Consider the following 20,071-nt stretch of genomic DNA (forward strand, 5'->3'; position numbering starts at 1 on the left):
GTATGTAGAAGCACATCTAGCAAAACATCCTACAAATTGCTTCATATTAATGTAAGTTTATCAAGCCTTAATTAATATTTTAATTAGCTATTGAAGTTCTCTTGAATAATACCCTTATTTTCATTAAATGAGTTTATCTCAGGAATTCAATACAGCTTTTATAAAAGTCTTCCACTAAAGACGTACTTCAAAATCTGTGTTGTTGAGGTGAACCCTGGGCTATTGAAGTCTTTGATCGTGAAATACAAGGCTTTTTAGGATCCTGCCAAGCTGGAAAGGCTTTGAGCATAAATCTAGTGAGAGACTATTATATTGTCCTAGGACAGGCATGACCAAGCTTAGAAGCCCATCAGCACATCAACTGTGGCCATAGTAACTCTTAAAAACCATTTACTAAAGTCAAGTTATAGAGGGTTCATGAGAACTAACATTGACTGAGATAATATATTTAAACCATTCTTTCAGTCTTTGAGTACTATATAAATGGCAGCCATTGTTATTGTGATAAGTGACAGTAGACAGATTACTGAAACTGATGGAATTCAAATCTTTGAAATACTGCCATTTTATGAAGACACAAAAAATAAAGTCAACTTTATTAAATGCTCTGATTCCTAAAGGACCACATACACATGCACACATGTGTGTACATGTATGCATACATGTGTTTATCGACATGAATCACCTATTTTCAAAATCTTGGAAAATTGTGAAAGAGACATTAAAATGGTACTTAATTCTTTAAATGATTTAGAAGGCTTATCATGATCTTGCAATGTCTCAGGGTCATCATTATGACCATAAATTGTCCTTGTACTGCTGGTTCATAGAAAGTTCTACTTGTCAAATTAGGAATAAATAACAATTTCCTGTACTAAGATTTTTAAAATATGCAAAATCAAAACATAGATTTTTAATAATTAAAATTTAACTAAACAGATGAAAAACTTGACTTGACATATTACAGTCCTATGTCAAAATGACCATGAAATACAAATTTTGAGAATTATGAAATTAACTACAAAGACACATTTACCATTAATGATGATAGCTTCTTACTCTACAAAATGTTATGCTTCATTTATAGCCTTATGTGTGCCTTATGTGTGTATATCATGGAAAATCTGTCACAATAAGTTAAATTCACAAAGGTTTTTTTAATAAAATTTGAAATTTACTAATTTCAAAGAAAAAACTTTACACACTGATATGTTTATTTAGAATTCACGAAGAATGATCCATGAAAAAACATTCTACATATATTACTTGGGAAAATTATGCATTTATCATAAAATAGTGACGAGATTTAGGATTATCTAAGGTTAGAAAGATCATTTTCTTCAAGAAAATATGACTCAAGTGGCTTCATATTCATAACAACTCATATTTTTGTCAAAATATTTATTTCAGAATATTATGGTTAATTTTTCTTATCCTACTTTTCTGAAAATACTTGGAATGCATACTTTGTATTTATGATAGCTGATGATATGACTAATTAAAATACATTTTAAATATTCCAGTTTTCTTCCAAAATATTTGATAGTGTTTCTCTTTTATCTAAATCCTCACACTAATGATGAAAATTAATATCACTTCAAATGTTTCTGGCTCAAACAAACCAAATGATATGTGTGCCACTTTCCTGGTATAGGAGTAGCAGCCATACTCTTTATTTTACAGATGAGAATAGTAAAGCATGAGTGAATCAAAGGAGGATTTATATAGGTTACATAAGAATCTAACCTTACTCACAATTGGTTACTTTTCTACTTGACCATACATGTTATTTTAGGGCTATTTAAGTTTTTTCATTTAGATTACTTTAACATAAATGAATTTAAATTATGTACTTAATTTTTTCTCCTTTCTTCCTTTTTGTATATTTTCCAAGAAGCAATACTACACACAAGATAATTTAGCAGAAAAGGACCAGGAAATGTTTAACCATTAAAGCTTGGTATATTTGCATTTGAGCTATTTGTTTACATGGTTTAAAATATCATACATCTATTTCATTATATTCTTTTCCATCTTCTATTTATAGCAACTTGTCACATGTTTTATAAGTACACATTAATGCACCCTTTAATGATCAAAGGGAGCATTCTTCTAATTTAGCTTTTCAATTTATGTATTTGAATAAAGACACTATGAATATAGAAGAATTATGAACTCCTGAAGAGACAGACTGGATTGGTCACTCCTCTATGCAAGTAGAGTTATAGGGTAATCACCAATAGCACATAATTTGGGGTCATATGCCTTTGTTTAACAAAATTTAGAGCTTTATAAACTGTATATATATAAACATGACATTTTTATGGGTATCCATTCATGACCTTCTATCTTATAAAATCAGCTCTAACGTTATTGCAACTAATAACAAAAATCTAGTATTACATTAAATTTCCTTTTCCATAGCATTTCACTCATTTAATATTTTCAGCATATTCAATACAAGTTGCACTTTTATTTACAGGTCACTAAACTCCAAATTCACTGAAGTTTTATTCAGGATAGGAGAAAGACATTGCAGAGGCAGAGATATAAAAAGAACAGAAGAGAAAGATAGAAATAATTGACAACATCGACATTCATATGCATTTCTTTCTAGATGGAATTTTCCCATTGACAATGATAAAAATGAACTCCAGTGAATCTCCACTGTGTTCAACAAAACGACAAACAGTACAGTTCCTTCAGCGTCTCACACACACCCACAAACACAGCCCTTGTTCTAGAAATATTCCCCTTTCCAGACACGATATCTTTTGAAGAACTATGTGTATGAGGATTGAGAGAAGTCCCAGAAAAAAAATAAAACATTTCATACTATCTCACATTCAATTTGTCTCCCATTTGAAAGTTTCAGTGTGGGCCAATTTTCATTTGTGTACTTTTCACAACTAAATCCCCCAAGAATTCCTTAAGATATTAATGAAATCTTCATCGTCAGATATTCCGAAACTTAGTCCTTCATAATAATCTTCAAATTCACAGTATAACACTTCTTGGGGATGACTACAGGCATTCTCTAGGGTTTCTATAAATGAAGATTTAATTTCTTCCTCTGTTGCACAACCTGCAAAACAAGGTGGGCTATAAAACAATATTCTGAAGAATTGAATAAAAGGCATTAGCTCTGTTAAAAAAAATTACTTAATCAGATAAGGAAATCACACTGTTCACAGCTTCAGATTATACATTAAACTACTGTTCAATTTATTCCAACATTTTTTACCATGAACTAGAATTTATTGGTGATTGGAGGTTGCAGGGAAAACACAGGGAAGAAAATTTATAAGTGATGTTTATCAGTAAACATTTTAAGAGTTATTGAAAAACTTTTAGTGAAGTTATTGCTCATTATATAAAGAGGTAAAATAACATGAACTAATATATCCTTGGGTTAGGTTTTGGGGGGTTGGTAGGGATTGATGGTATGAGGAACACTCCATTGCAATTGTAAATGAAAGGGGCGGCCAGATACCACAGCGAGTAAGAGCACTGGCCCCAGTGTCCGGATGGCCTGGGGATCGAATCCCAGGCTCAGACACTTAGCACCCACCCAGAAACACTTGGCCGTGTAACCTCGAGCAAGTTACTTAACCCCCATTGCTTAGGGGCGGCCAGGTGGCTCAGCGAGTAAGAGCACCGGCTCCAGTGTCAGGATGACCTGGATCAAATCCGGGCTCAGATACTCAGCACCACACTCAGAAATAACTGCCTGTGTAACCTTGAGCAAGTTACTTAACCCCGATTGCTTTAAAAAAAATTTTTAAATGAAAGAAGAAATGTCAGAAAAGTTCCAAATGATTTATAGACTTTTCAGAACACTGTGATCCACTGTGTGGTAGATAACTTTAGACTTTATTAAACTATTTATTCAAAAGACAATCACTAAGCTTTGTGGAAATGGAAAACAGAAGTACTGATATACATTTTACAAGGTTAGGAAATTCTTAGTTGAATGAGCTTTTGCTTGGTTAAGATTGTATTCAGTATTAATCTATGAATGAAGACTTTTTTATAATCTAGAGTGAGGAAGCTTCTCCCACTGAGTTACTGAGACATATTCACAAAGAAAAATGATAGATGAAAAAATACATTCTACACATATTAGAAGGGAGGAGGGAAGTAATCAAGAGAAAAAAAACTTAAAACAAACAACTGGACTGGGTTTTTGTGTTATAGGAAGATAATCTATTTATCTGTTGATGTTTTTACATTAAGAAAAGTAAACACAAAACATGACTATAGTCAATGAAGGAAACATATATTTACGTCTCTATCACAGTTTTGTTTAACAGTTAAGGTAGAAAGAGGAGAAAGAGACCATGAAGGGGTGGTTGGTGACGCAATGAATAGAGCATCAGCCCTGGAGTCAGGAGGACCTGAGTTCAAATCCAGCCTCAGACACTTAAAACAAAAACTAGCAGTGTGAACTTGGGCAAGTCACTTGACCCCAATTGCCCTCCAAAAAGCAGAAAGAGAGAGAGAGAGACAGAGAGAAAGAGAGAGAGAGAGAGAGAGAGAGAGAGAGAGAGAGAGAGAGAGAGAAACTATGAAAGGGGAAATAAAAATGAGGGTCTTGGAAGAGAAAATATGCAACCTGGGTGGTAGGAGAGAAAGAAATGAAAATGTGGGAGAGAAAAAAAATGGAGACAAAGACAAAGAAAGAATCAGAGAGAAAAAGAGACTAAGCGAAAGAGAGAATATGAGAGAGGTGAAGAAACAACTTTGGTAGGGTATTGCTTGTGGTGTGTGCCCACTCACACACAGGATAGATATAAAAGAATATCTGGAATCCCAGGATTTTAGTCCACCCACTTTGCAGATTTAAACACCCAGGTCATCTGATCTCAGGTCCTGGACTTTTTCCACTTTAACAGATGACTTCCCTCTCATAATTAAAAAGCATTAAAGAGAAAGAAATTAAAGATTTAAGGCAAGCAAAGAGGCAATAAAAGCTATCTGTTTGCTAATAATATTATTTAGATAAACAATAGACAATCAACAAAGTTGTGAATTAAAACAATCTTCAGCAAGATTGCAGGCAATGAAATAAATCCTAAATCATCAATATTTCTGTATTATAATGACAAAATCCCAAAGACTATCACAGAAGGGGAAATACCATTCAAAATGCTAAAATAGTTGGCAATCTGCCAGAGCACCAAAAAAAAGTTTACATTCAATTAAAAAGTGCTCCTTAAAAAAAAGTCAGGAAAACTAGGACACTCAATGTTCATGGCTGGGCCATACCAACAAGATAAAAATGGCAATACTATTAAAGTTACTTAATACTGCTACTGCTATACCAGTCAAACTACTGAAGGGATATTTTTATAGAACGTCTTTAAAATAATAAAATTCATTTGGGGACACAAAGATCTGTAATACCAAGGGAAACACCTTTTAAAAAATAAGAATGAAGGATTAGCACTTCCAAACCTCAAACTATATTATAAAGCAGCAATCATGAAAAACATTTTGGAACTAATTAAAAAATAAAGGTTGAGATCTATGAAACAGGTTAGACAAGGGAAAATTGGAAATAACAAAATTCAATAACTTTGAAAAGCCTAAAACATAAATTATTTAAGAAAGAATTCCCTGCTTGACAAAACTGCTGGGAAAACTAGAAAGCAATCTAGCAGATTTAGGCTTAACCTAATTTCCAGGTCACTTAACCTATCTGCCTTAAGTTTCTCCATCTTTTTTTTTTTTTGGAAGGGGCAAGGAATTTGAGGTTAAGTGATTTGCCCAAGGCCACACAGCTAGTAAGTGTCAAGTGTCTGAAGTCACTTTTGATTTCAGGTCCTCTTGACTCCAGGGCTGGTGCTCTATTCACTGAGTCACCTAGCTGTACCACCTGCCTGCCCCTAGTTTCTCTATCTTTAAAATGAAAATATTGATAGCACCTTCCTACCAAAGTAGTGGTGTAGACATAATGAGAAAATATTTGTAAAGCGCATTGCAAACCTTAAAGCCTACATAAATGGTAGCTTATGTTTGATAAAGAATCTGTTATCCCTATCAAAAGTTCAGTTTTTTTTAATAGAATGACAAAACCACAAATATTTCACTGTATTTTTAATGAATATAGCCTAAATACTTATCCTAATGCTGATGATATTAGAAAGCTGGACAAACAGGATTGCAGTAACATATATAAAGAGTGGAAGGAACCCTAGATAATCCAATCCTTTCTTTTTATAGATGAGGAAACAGAGACACAGAGAGATTAAGTGATTTCCCTAAGGTCACAGAGATAGTAAGTGGTCAAGCCAAGTTTCCAGCCTAAATTGAATAATCCCAACCTTTCCAATTACAATATAATGCTCAAAATGTTAAGTTTGTGTGTGTGCTTTAAAAATGAATATACATCCAGGATGGTCTTTTTTAACATCTGTGTCTTCATATGATAACGAAACAAAAGGATGAAAACGTCTTTTTCTTAAATTAGTTTGACCTACTATGGTGTATAACAAATAAATCTTTTAGTAGTGTTACTTAGTTTCAAGGACTTTTTTCCCAAATTACAATTTACAGAAGAATCTTATAATTTCAATTTTCAAATTTAGGAATAAAATTTGCTTTTTCTCATCTACAACTAAGATAAGGCTTTGCTGAGCTATCTTGGAGATCAGCAAATTTCTGAGAAGTGAATATTCCATTTTGCCAAAAATGTTTTCCAATGCGATTAAACAGAAATGTCTTTTGGAAATCTGATTTCTATTATGCCTTACAGTGTTTTTTCTTTGATGGGATGTTTAAGTCAAAGAATACCAGATGGTTTCCTAGAAACTAAGTAAAAATATTGTATAAAAGCTTTCATTTGTAAATGACTGTTAACTATAAACAATCCATATACCAGAAAGGTTTATACATAGGTTACTATTGACAATATATAAGATGACAAGTTTAATTTTGCATAGTAATGTCCAGTATATGTTCTTTTATGTATTAAAGAGGAAAAAAGGGAAAGGTTTTTTTTCTGATAGCTTAATATATAGAAAAAAATCATAATTATGAGCCAAGTTTAAAGGATTTAGAATTCGAAAGACAAAATGTTTAAATCACCTATCTGAATTAAGAACAAGAGGAAAAAATAATAAACAAACATCAAAAAACCAAATTATTTCCAATATACAATTCTATATTTTCATCAATTAAGAAAGACACAAAGACCTGACCCCTTGGAAGGCGGAAGAAAGAAATGGATAAATGAAGAGAAAGAATACAAGGATAGGCAGGTGAAGGCAGCAAACGCTTACTTGGTTCTGAAAGGAGTGGGTTGAGTAATCCAGTTTAGATTAGACCAGGGATAAAAAAACGGGAGATCATAATTAAATGACATGTAATTTGATAAATAACTTATGTATGAATTAACTTTTTCAACTTTAATATTACATATGAGCTACATTAATGCTAGCTTATAGCACAGTTCAAAGTCATAATTTTGGACATAACTTTAGGTAAGTATTGGATGTCAGCCTCTCTACTACCATATAGTTTAACCTTAGATTTAAGCTCTTTGGTCCCAGAGAGTAGAAGAGGTTCTCAATTAGGACCAAAATTACATCACTATGCTGGGATCAAGGCACAGTGTGTCCAACCAAGGCTGATCAGACTAATATGAACTCGGAAGGCTCACAAAAGGGTTGAAGTAGGATCATAATATGAATGGAAGCCAATTTCTTTTCCAATGGAAATAAAAACATCTTGACAAATAAAGCTTTCCATGAGTGAAAGCAAAGACTGTATAAGCATTTGCTGGAGCTGTTATAGAGGAGATTCTATTTCTGATATAGGTCGGGATAGAGGGACCCATAAGATCTCTTCTGATCCTGACATTCCAGGATAATAAACCACAGTAATATCCATGAGGGAAAATAAATTTGGTTTTTTTTTTCATCACATACTAATGTTCATCCACATGGGCTATAGCCAGAGACAGTTAAGTGGTAGGGTAGATAGAACCCTGGGCCTAAAGTCAAAAACATGTAAGATCAAATAGAGTCTCAGATACTGATATTTCAGATCCTTGAATGCAGTTCTGGTAAGAGACTGAATCTGTTTTCCAAGGCCCAGCCAAACCATTAACACAAAGGCCCCATCACCAGTAGATTAGTCACCTAGTAATGAATTCTTTTGACCAAGGGAACACATGAAAGAAAAACTTTTTTTAATGGTCTTAAGTGCTATGTGGTCCCTTCTGCACCTGCAGTGATTGGGAAATGCCCCCAGATGGTACCCGGAATCACATTGTTTTTAGACTGTCTATAAGCTTCAATTTGATTATTGATACTCTGGTTGAGATATTCTTGTTCAATCACCAATGAGTAAATATACTAGTAGAGGTGTTAATTCATATCAATCTTGGCATTCTTGCTACAAACCCAGGGTTCTTAATTTGGAGTTCATAGACTCTCACTATCCCACCCCTTCAAAGGATTCATGGATAGATATCAGTGTCCATGAACATGTAAGCAGGGATATAAACTCTTAACTAAAATTTAGCATTTCCTTCATTTATGAATGTAGGTAACAAACTTTCTCATAAGCTGTCCATTAGATTTTTCCAGATTTAAAGGGTCTGGTTTTACCAGCTAAAAGAGTCCAAACTGTACAAAAGGATTAAGAACACCTGCCATAGATGATAGCAGAAGAAAAAGAAGTTTCAGCTAAGGATGGCTCACAAGTACTCCTTGGAGAAGCAAAGAAAGGAGTTGGCAGAGTGGATTTTGTCCTATTCTCAATGACTACAAGAAATATTATAGGGGATATTTTGTTCTTATCACATACTGCAGCGCTAATTATAATTATTTATTTAAAAAACACTACTATAAAAATAATTGCAGCTTATACACCAATATCAGTTGCTAAGAATGAAATGGCAGAAAAATTCTTAGAGAAAACTTGATCATACCCACCCAAATCAAATTAAAATAAACTGGTAGTTTGTTACTTTAGTGCAAAGGTGGAAAAGGAGGAACATGAGCAGATTATGTATGATAAAATGTGGTTGAGTAGAAAGAAATGGGAGGGACCAAATATTTATAAATGATACAGAACTTTCACTTATCTACGTCACAAACATTTTCTTCAAAAACCAAATGGGTAGGTACCAGACATTGTGAGCTTCAGATAATACCACAAAGAATGAAATTCTCTACAATAGATCAGATGTAACAAATTAGATGTACAGTGAGGGAAGGGAAGAGTAGTCAGCTGCAGTAATACACATGGAAGTAAAGGAAATGCAAGAACTAAAAAAGAATTACAGTCTGGGGCCATTTAGTATAGGGCCTACTATCTATCCCCGCATAGCCCAATAACTAGACCCTAAAGAAAACCAGTGAATAGCAAAATAGCCAATGTTCCCAGTGACGACCAAATGGTTGGTTCAAATCCTGACTTGGTCATTAACTATAGACCTTGGATAAGTGACTTTATGATCCTGGGCCTCAGTTTCCTTATACATAAAAAATGATTTTAGACTGGATAATATCTACGTTGAAGATTCCTAACCTGGGCATAATAACTAGTTGGTTTTATTTGTTTTACTATTTCAATATAATTGGCACATAGAATTACCCTGTAATCCTAAGCATTTTATTTTATACATTTAAAAAAACATTATTCTGAAAATGGGTACATAGGCTTCCCCAAACTGCCAAAGGCATCTGAGACACAAAAGGTTAATAACTCTGCTATAGGTCTTTACAAGCTATAAATCATATGATCCTATGATGCGGGGTCATCAGGAGAATGTTAAAAAGCTATGGTTACATTTGGTGTTTAATGAGGCAGAGGTTTATATAATATATTTTATAAAGCTTTCTGTCCAAAATGATTTAAAAAACTAGAGGGCTATTGCTTAAAAGAAAAAGCTTCTGTTATCTGGAAAATTCATTTATTTAAAACATTTCATTCCTTGATGATACCAGATTAATAAGGCATTACTAAATAATGATCTTAGGAGAGCCAATTTTACAGAAGACTATAAGAGTTATATATCTTACATTTGTGAACTGTAGCTATCATCTGCTTCACTTTAATCAAGACATTCTGGGCCAATTCTAAAAGGACTTATGTGTCCAGGTAAGAAATCACTTGGTTCAACCTGCCCTGTCCTCATATGTAAGGGACTAGCTTAGTTCCTTTCAGTCCAGTTCAGTCTTCTCTGATCTATTCATATTAAGTACAGAGAGGCTGCTTTTCTATGTGGGGGGTTCTATATTGTTCTATGGGTGGGTAAGTAGCTATGGCAGTGAAGAAAACAGGGGGGAGCAATAAAGGGAAGGTTAGTCCTCTCCAAGGACTAACTAATGGACATCTCTCCTCTTTCTGTCAGGCTATATCACTCATACTTTGTGTCCTTAAATCTCTATTAACTCTAAGAGAGAAAAGAGCCTTTGCTAACATTTCTTTTCCTCATTTGTCCCAAACCTGTATAATTTAAATTAACTTAAGTCATATAATAGGAAAATTAGGTGTTTTTTTAAGGATCCTAAGAAAATATCCCTAGACTTGGTGACTTTGAGTGACATTTTCACAAACGGAAGTCCCTGAAAGGACTTCATTATAACCAGATCGCCCTGGTAGCCTCACAATGCATACCAGTTTACTAGTTTCCTAGATTAGAAGATTCCAAGTTCTTTGTGAGGGGATAATTAAAGAAGAGGAAGAGGGATTTAGGGTGCACTTTTTCTGTTTCTGTCTGTCTCCATCTCTTCCTCTCTGTCTCTGTCTGTGTCTCTGTCTTCCTGTCTCTCTGTGTCTCTCTCTCTCTGTGTCTCTCTCTGTCTGTCTGTCTGTCTGTCTGTCTCTCTCTCTCTCTCTCTCTCACACACACACACACACACACACACACACACACACACATCCTTTAAGCCAAACCATTTTTTAAGAAACAAGGACATCTCCTCATGCAAGGACTAGATGCCAAGTCAAAATGGTTGGTAGTCCAAGATAAAAGGACCTTAAAACTTCCTCAAAGTGTTTTCCCAAAAGGCCAATACATATTTTCCCCTAAAATGTCATCATCTTTGCACTTAAGTCAATCAAAAAGTCAAAGACCAAAGACAATTTGGTAATAAGATAAATTACGTTACATCAAATTTCAGGTTGCAGGTAAACAAAGGCAATATGTTTTAAAACAGGTCAATGAAAAAATAGGATCATAATTTGCTTTAAACATCTTTACTCAGTTTTGTAACCTCATGTTTCAAAGCATGATCCAAACCAGTTCTAAGTCTGGGATTAATAGAGGAAAGCAAAATAATGACAGCAATTCTTGCTTGAAGAAAGAAAAAAAGGAGAATTACAACCTGTGTATTAAAACTATCCTATAACTAGAACTGCTCATTTAGAGGAAACTCTAATGATCAGACATATGCATCTGTCTGTATAAATGACCATTCCTTTCTTTTCCACCCAATCCTTAAATATTAACATAGAGAGAAGCTTCTATCTCGTTGTACCCAACTGTACTATTTATCATGTTTCTGCTTATCCAACTTTCTTTCCAGTCAGTTCCTCAGCTGAAAATAAAAGATTATGCACTAAATAGATTCTGGAATAAAAGATTCTAAATAAAAGAAAGGCAACAATATCATTTTCCAATAATTTCAAAAACAGAATGGGCAAGCATAGCCTTTGGGGCAGACTAAGACTATTAACTAACAATGAATTACAACAAATTGAAAACATTACAGCCTAGAAGTCAGATGTATTTGGGCTTATATCACCTACCTGATATCACGTGAGGGTGTTTCTTTGCACAATAGCATTTCCTGATATCTACCATGCTCACACTTCCAGTTTTGGTGAAGTCTAATTTCATATAGGCCTAAACACAGAAAGAAGGATACTAATTATCATGAAATCCCTGGAAATAATAAGTACACGATCCTGTCTTTGATCCAAATAAGGCATTCCTAAAGTACTAAAATGGCATCAAAGGCAGGGGCCACGATGGGTGCGGCAGGAAGAATCTTGAACTGGAAGTCAGGAAGTCAACAGGTCAGTCTGGGGGCAGCTAGGTGGCACAGTGAATAGAGCACCGGCCCTGGAGTCAGGAGGACCTGAGTTCAAATCCAACCTCAGACACTTAACACAAAACTAGTCGTGTGACCTTGGGCAAGTCACTTAACCCCAATTGCCCCTCCAAAAGAAAAAGCAAAAAAAAAAGAAAAAAAAACATAGGTCAGTCTGGGCTCTGCCAAACAACACCTTCCTACATTTTAGGAAAGTCTCTTAACCTCTTAGACAGTTCAGTTTCCTCATTTGTAAAAAGATAGAATAGGACTAACATCTAAGGTACTTCCAGTTCTAAAATTCTACAAACTATATAAATAGCATATATAAATTTACTTAGAAGTGTTAACTAGAAAAACGAGATTGTCAATACTACATAAATTATTTAATGGTATCAATTTTATATTTTTGGTTACTGACTTGTTTTAGTTGTGTCTGACTCTTTGTGTCCTCATTTGGGGCTTTCTTGGCAGATACTGGAGTGGTTAGCTGTTTCCTTCTTCAGCTCATTTGACCGACAAGGAAACAGGCCAACAGGATCACACAGCAGTCAGTATCTGAGGTTAAATTTGAATTCAGATTTTCCTGACTCCAGGACTAGGGCTCTATCTACTACACCACCTGGCTGCCCACACAGTATCAATAAGAAGAGTTATTGTGCTCAATACAAATTTGAATAACAGCAAAGGTTTTAAGAATATAAGAAATCATCTATCAGTTAGACAGGAAATAATAATACTCCCTTTTTGCAAATAGCAAAAGAGACATCCAGATTTACACAAGATACCTTCCCAGAAGATCCACTACTTAAACATTTTTTTACAAATCACAATTATGTTCTTTCTTCACTCTGCAGAATAGCATTTCTTAGTGAAGGAATAGGAAGGCATCTTCTCCGTCAACCCTGGCTCTAAGATGTGAGGAAATACTAGGAGAAGGAAGAGAGAAAAAAGTGGAAACAATAAAGACCCTTCCTAGCCCTACTCCTGCTACCATATTGCAAGGTAAGAGGGCAGAATAGAGAATTTCAAACTCAACAGCAGTAAGACAGGATGTTAGTCTCCTGTGTAGCTATCATCCTACAAGTGGTGAAGGGATACACCACTCATTGTAAGTGTTTTCCTGGTCAATAAGGATAGGGATTTTGTTTTTCAGCCTGGGGTTGATATCCCATATAATTTCTCAGATAAGTACACCCTGGAAATTGCTACCTAAAATCACAGTAATGAACACAGCATCCCCTTCAGTCAGGGCTTGGTTGTTGTGCCTGTTTAATTTCCCTACTTGAAGGAGAAAACCAACTCAACTCAATAGAGAAAAAAGGAAATAATGGGAGGAAGAAGGCAATAAATCCAGAATGCAGTTGTCTGTCACCAATCCTTGGGCTATGGTAAACATAAAATAGCTTCCTGGAGAATGTCATCTTCAGCGAGAATGAATCAGAGGTGATTTCCTAGAAAGGTGGTGGGAGGATTGATTCTCTAACAGTGATTGAAATAGCAACTGAAGAGGCCAGAGAAAAGTCAAAGAAAGGTCCAAATTAGAATCTTTTATTATACAAAAGAGCAAAGATGTCCAGGAATTTTAGAAAACAGATATGAACCTAGATTTCATCTATGCTAACTTCGAATGTTAAAATGAAGCAAGAATTGTTGTTTAAGTAATTAAATGCCTAGATCTTTTAAATGACATGCCCAGGATCACATAGAAAGTAGAAGAACCATGGGGTGGCTAGGTGGCACAGTGAATAGAGCATCGGCCCTGGAGACAGGAGGATCTGAGTTCAAATCCAGCCTCAGACACTTAACACAAAAACTAGTCATGTGACCTTGGGCAAGTCACTTAAACCCAATTGCCCTACCTTCCCCCCTCCAAAAAAAAAAAGTGAAAGAACCAAGATTGTAGCTAAGGTCTTTTGACTTAAAATCCAGTATCCTTTTCACCATATCAGCAACTAATCTATATAATAAATTTCAAAATCTCTCATTTTTATTGCTTTTATTTTTCTTAAGAGTGTATCCCCCTACCTACACTTAGGTTAGAAGTATAGCAGTCATTCAAGGGCCCAACCCCACTTAGCATGGAAGCTTTGACCTGCAACATGTCTAACTTGTCCTTCAACTACCTAGTGTTCTCCTCCCTCTTCCAGAGGTTCACCATTATCAAAGTTAGGACAGACAACTAATCAGCTATAACCCTCAGAACTCCTGAGTTCAAGTGATCCACCAGGCTCAGCTGCCCTAGTAGCAGAGACTAAAAGCATGTGCCACCATGCCAAGCCCAAATTCCTCCAAGAGCATAATAACATTTAGATTCTTTTTTAATATTTAACATAAGCATTAGAAAACCCAGCTCACTGTAGTTATAAATATCCATCTTAAAGATTCTTATAAGTTCCATCACAAAACAAAAAGAAATAAGCAAAATATGCTAATTTAATCAAAATACTTAATGAAGAATCTAATTCTCTACTTGTCTTAACCATTTTAAAAGACTACTTAAACTTACTTTTCGAAGAAATGTTTTTCTATATTCATTCATTTCACCAAAAATGGCACGTTTGAATTCTCCACAATCAACTTGACCATTGCCATTGAAATTCAGAATTAACCATAAGTCCTCAAAGTCCTAGAAATTAAAATCAATAAGCTATTTAATTTAAAATATATCTTTAGCAACAAAACCTAACTAATTGCAACTAGTGGTAAGCAAGTTATTTAGAACCTATGGGGTCAAAAGATATGAATGGCTTTTAGATGAAGTAATTAAAGTTATCTATAGCCATATAAAAAAAGTACTCTAACTCATTACTGATTGGAGAAATACAAAGTAAAACAATTCTGAGATACTATCTCATAGCTATTAGATTGGCTAACAGGACGGAAAAGAAAAAATGACAAATGGGGAAAATAAGACATTGATTCATTGTTGGTAGAGTTGTGAACTAATTCAACCATTCTGTAGAGCAATTTGGAGCTATGCTCAAAGGGCTATAAAACCATGTATACTCTTTGACCTAGCAGTCAAAGATCTTCAAATTCCCTTAGGCCTATTAAGGGTCAGGGAAGATCTTCAAATTCCCATTACCATTATACCTATATGTACAAAAATATCTATAGCAGCTCTATTCTCATGGCAAAGAATTAGAAATCAAGGGAATGTCCATCAATTGGGGAATGGCAGAACAAACTGTAGTATGTGATTATAATGAAATACTGTTGTGATATAAGAAACGATGAGCAGGGTGCTCTCAGAAAAACCTGGAAAGATTTACACGAGCTGATGCAAAGTGAAATGTACTGTGCACAAAGTAACAGCAATTATTGTAAGATGATCAGCTGTGAATGACAGTTATTCTCAGCAATAAAATGATCCAAGATAACTCTGAAGTATGATAGTTAAAGGTGAATTTAAATAAATCATTAATTTTTCATGGGTATCACTTATCCATAATTAATATGTAATGTGACTAATCATTAACTCTTTCCTCTCCATGTGCTATGATTACAGTATGTCTATTTGGAAAATGTAGGGAACTGTGTTGGGCTCACTGTACTCTCAACTTAGCTCTATGCATCCTTGAATGTTCTTGCCTCAGAACATGAGGGAGGGGTGATTCATGATTATGCTTATCATTACATAAAGAAATATCACTATATCATCAATACTATATCTTGATTATAAAATAGATCCAATTTCAGTCATGTAGAAATCAAAACTGACAAAATTTTGTTCCTGGTTTCAATATAAAGTGTTTTTTTTTAAATATGCTTAAATTTATCTTCCAAACTGATTCCTCCACCTACATATTAAGACTATCAGCTTTCAAAAACTTGGAACACATTAGCACATATGTATTTAAACAGAATTAGAAAATTTTCTCTGATGACTTAGAAGACATTTCAGCATCTCACAGATGTGTCACAGGATTATCAAATATATACTAAAAGTGTGGATAAAGTGTAGTTTGGAATAAGCTCTTACTGACCCTGGCATAGACCCCAAAAGGTAGCATTAAAAAAGAAATGTGTAGGGGCAGCTAGGTAGCGCAGTGAATAGAGCGCTGGCTCTGGAGTCAGGAGGACCTGAGTTCAAATCCAACCTCAGACACTTAACACAAAACTAGTCGTGTGACCTTGGGCAAATCACTTAACCCCAACCGCCCCTCAAAGAAGCAAAAAAAAGAAAAGAAAAGAAATGGTTATATCAGGGGGTAGGTAGAAAGGAGAGAGGGAGAGAGACCGAGAAAGAGGATAAGCATTTATATAGCATTTACTATGTAGTAGATTACAAATATTATCTCATCCCACAACAACTCTGTGAGGTAGGTGTCATTATTATCCCCATTTTACAGTCTTTACAATAAAGGAAATTGAGACAACCAGAGGTTAAGTGACTAGCCCAGGGTCACACAGTTATTAAGTGTCTGAAGCAGAATTTGAACTCAGGTCTTCCTGATTTTAGGCTCAGTGCTCTATTTACTATACCACTGAGTTGCCCATTTGTCAGTTTATTACTCACATGTGCCATTCATTTACAGATTATCATTTAGTGAATTCTGCTTAATTTAATGCAAGATAAAATTTTACTTTGTGAATTTATAACACTTAGCAAGGTGTTTTGTACCTTGCTGTTATTATGCCATCATTCAGTCATGTCTGACCCTTCATGAACCTGTGGACCCTAGCACACCAATGCTGTCCATGGGGTTTTCTTGGCAAATGTAGTGAAGTGGTTTGCCATTTCCTTCCCCAGTTGGATTAAGGTAAACAGAGATTAATTTACTTGCCAAGGGTCATACAGCTAGTAAGTGTCTGAGGCTGAATTTGAACTCAGGTCTTCCTGACTCCAGGTCCAGCACTCTATTCACTGAGTCAACTAGCTACCTCCTAAGTACTTAATAAATGCTTTTTCACTTATTTATAAAATGCAATCTGAGTTAAATTTCTCTGTTGAGTAATTATTTTTTTCCTGTCCAGTTCAAACTATAAATTGTACAAATCACAAGAAACATCACAAAGAAAAATCGCTCAAGTTGTCTAGCCTTCCAGGAACTTCCAAGAACTCTCAAAAGTACAAATGCTTTCCTCCATCATAAAGCCCCACTATCTCAGCGGAATCCTCTCGGCTGCTTACCAAAACTTTTACTCAGCTCTCATTGGTTCTCTTTCACATTGTCCAAAAGGATTGTTCCAAATGTCTTCCTCTCTCCTCCGACCCCAACCCTAATCTCAAAGATGACATAACTTCCTACTTTCCTAAGAATATCAAAGTCATGTGATATTATAGAAGATAACTGCATCTGAATTCAAATCCCTATTCTTGTACTTGTTACCTGCGTTATGTTGCAAGTCAGTTTACCTCCACATCCCTGAGTTTTCTCATCTATGAAATAAGGATATTGGACTAGATCGGGGATGGGGAACCTGCAGCCTCCAGGCCACATGTGGCCCTCTAGGTCCTCGAGTATGGCCCTTAGACTAAATCAAAACTTCACCATGAGTTCAACCTTGAGTGGTTCCCCACCCCTGGACTAGATAATATTTAAGGCCCCTTCTAGCCCTAAATCCTTCGACCCTATCATTTACTTCCTTTAACTCAAAATTTTTTCTGCCTTTATTTGTTATTTCTTCCTTTCCTTTTGTCTCAGACATCTTTACTCTTAAGAATATCTGAGACAATTCTCAACATAACGAGTATTATTTATCGTATAGGCTTTCGTGAAATGAAAATTTATTGTTACATATTTTGAATCCTCCCTTGTGTTCTGCAATGCACAAAGTACTTTTTTTCTTTCAAACTTTGTATTTAAGTTTATGCTATTTTTTTGTTTCTTTTCTCTATTCTCTATTTGTGTTCTGGCATTTGAGTCTAAAATAAATTTTTGGGGAAAAAAAGAATATCTGAGACAAAAGGAAAGGTCGCAAGTCTGAGGGGCTTAGGAGGGTGGCGTTACCCTCTACAGTGCTAGAGAAGGGGCAGGGGTGGCAGGGGTATGATTGAGAGGGAAAGATAATGACTGCAGTTTGGGATGTGTCAAGCTTAAGTCGTCTTTAGGACTTCTCATTTGAGTTATCTGAAAAGCAGATGGAAACATGACATTGGAGGGCAATAGAGAGGCTAGGGCAGGATAGGTAGAGTTAAGAAGCATCAGAATACATATGGTACTTCAATCCATGGGAACTAATGAGATCACCATGTGAATAATACAGAAAGAGAAGAAAAGAAAAAAAGAGGGTCCATGGAAAAATCCCAAGGGACACTTATGTTTAGAAGGTGTGACTGAGAAGGCATGGTCAGATGGGCAGGAGGAAGGGATTTCCTTAAAATATAAAGAAAAGAAAGTGTGGAGGAGAAGAGTGTCAAAGGTGACAGAGAAGCAAAGGGATATAAGGATTGAGAAAAGGTCATTGAATTTGGCAACTAAGACATCACTGGCAATTTTGGTTAGGGCAGTTTCAATGAAATGATAAAGTCAGAAGCTGGATTATACATGAGAAGAGAAATTGGAGGCACCTATTGTACTTGGTCAGTAGGAATGAAGGCACAAATGGGAGCATCCAAGGATGAGGCCTGGCAGGACATAATTGGTGAGAGAATGAGGGATCCAAGGATTCAAGAGAACAGGACAGAACAGGGTTGAATTGGTTCATCAAGGGGTCAAGATAGGGAGAAGAAGAGAGCAACTAATGCAGGGAAGAGAGCCCAGAAGAAAATTGAGGGGTAAATTGAAGGGAATGAAAACATTTTGTCATGATATGGACAAAAAGTTTTGTAAGGGAAGGCAGAGAGAGAGGTAAAAAGTCAATAGATTATTAATTGGATAAGAGGATTTTGAAATTCTAGAATGGGGATCAGTTTTATGTATGTCTGAGGTCATGCGGAGGCATGGAAATAGTAAATGGAGTATCATATACAAGAAATTAAGAGGGCTGGTTTGGCTGAACAATAGGAAGCATAAAGGGGAGAAGTAACAGACTGTGGGTATGATGAAGAGGAGATTCTAAAACCACAGTCTACACAGCAAGGAGCTCATACTGTAAGAGAGATGGGGATCTAAAACAGACAATGAAAAAGCAGATTCACATCTCCTATTTCCCTCCCATCCCAGGGCATACATACATTGCAGAGAAGGGCAAGAGGAATTGCCCAAACCAGATAATTTGTCATTTTCTATCCCCCCTTCACTTTTTTCCTCCTTAAGCATCTAGATGACGACACCAAAGTTAAATGAGGAAGAAATGACTCATTAAACGTGAATAATTCTGCTTCATCCTTCATCCACTGAATTCCAGCATGCCTTTTAAAGTCTAACTCAACTGCCAATTTCTCAGTTAAGCCTTCCCTGGTTCTCTCTGTAGATAGCCTTTTTCCCTTGACTCTCACACTGCACTTTGTTTTACCAGATCATGAAAGGATTTTACATGACTATTCTGTATAAGGATTATCTGTGTATGTACTTTATTCCTCTAGTAGACAGTAATCTCCCTAAAGGTAGTAACTGTCTGAGGCCTCAAGGTCGTACATGGCCCTCTAGATCCTCAAGGGCTTCCCTTTGAATTCAAACTTCACAAACAAATCCCCTCAATAAAAAGATTTGTTCTGTAAAGCTTGGACTCAGTCAAGAGGCCACACCCAAGGATCTAGAAGGCCACATGTGGTCTCAAGGCTACAGGTTCCCCATCCCTGCCTCTGACCTAAATTTTGTACCACATTCAATGCCGTTATCAGTGCTCTGAACATAGCAAGCACTAAATGTTTGCTGAATTGAATTCTAGGTATGGGACATGTGGGATCAGTACAGTTTGGCTGAAATGGAAACCATGGAGAGACAGGAAGATTCAGCAACAAAGACAGGCTGCCACCAAACAGCAGAGGATTTGGTACTGTAGATTCCAAAAGTGATAGCTGATGAGGTAGGAGAGAGACAGATAGACAAACAGAGACAGACAGGCAGAGAGAGACACAGAGAAAAAGAGACAGAGAGAAACAGAGAGAGAGAGAGAGAGAGAGAGAGAGA

The 20,071-nt window shown here is 35.7% G+C and overlaps 1 protein-coding gene across 1 annotated transcript in view; it reads right to left on the reverse strand.

The window, feature by feature from the left end:
- Positions 1–2,909: 2,909 nt before the first annotated feature.
- Positions 2,910–20,071, reverse strand: part of CAPS2 (calcyphosine 2) — a 58,234-nt gene continuing 41,072 nt past the window's right edge. Inside the window, exons 15-17 of the mRNA XM_069082171.1 lie at positions 14,560–14,679; positions 11,767–11,863; positions 2,910–3,085 (exon numbers count right to left, since the gene is read on the reverse strand). Coding sequence (XP_068938272.1) covers positions 2,910–3,085; positions 11,767–11,863; positions 14,560–14,679 — 393 coding nt within the window. The remainder of the gene's footprint in view (positions 3,086–11,766; positions 11,864–14,559; positions 14,680–20,071) is intronic.

Source organism: Petaurus breviceps, unplaced genomic scaffold (genome assembly GCF_028583685.1).
Source record: "Petaurus breviceps papuanus isolate PSGF00001 unplaced genomic scaffold, PetGlider_PUasm1.0 156, whole genome shotgun sequence".
Taxonomy (NCBI): Eukaryota; Metazoa; Chordata; class Mammalia; order Diprotodontia; family Petauridae; genus Petaurus; species Petaurus breviceps.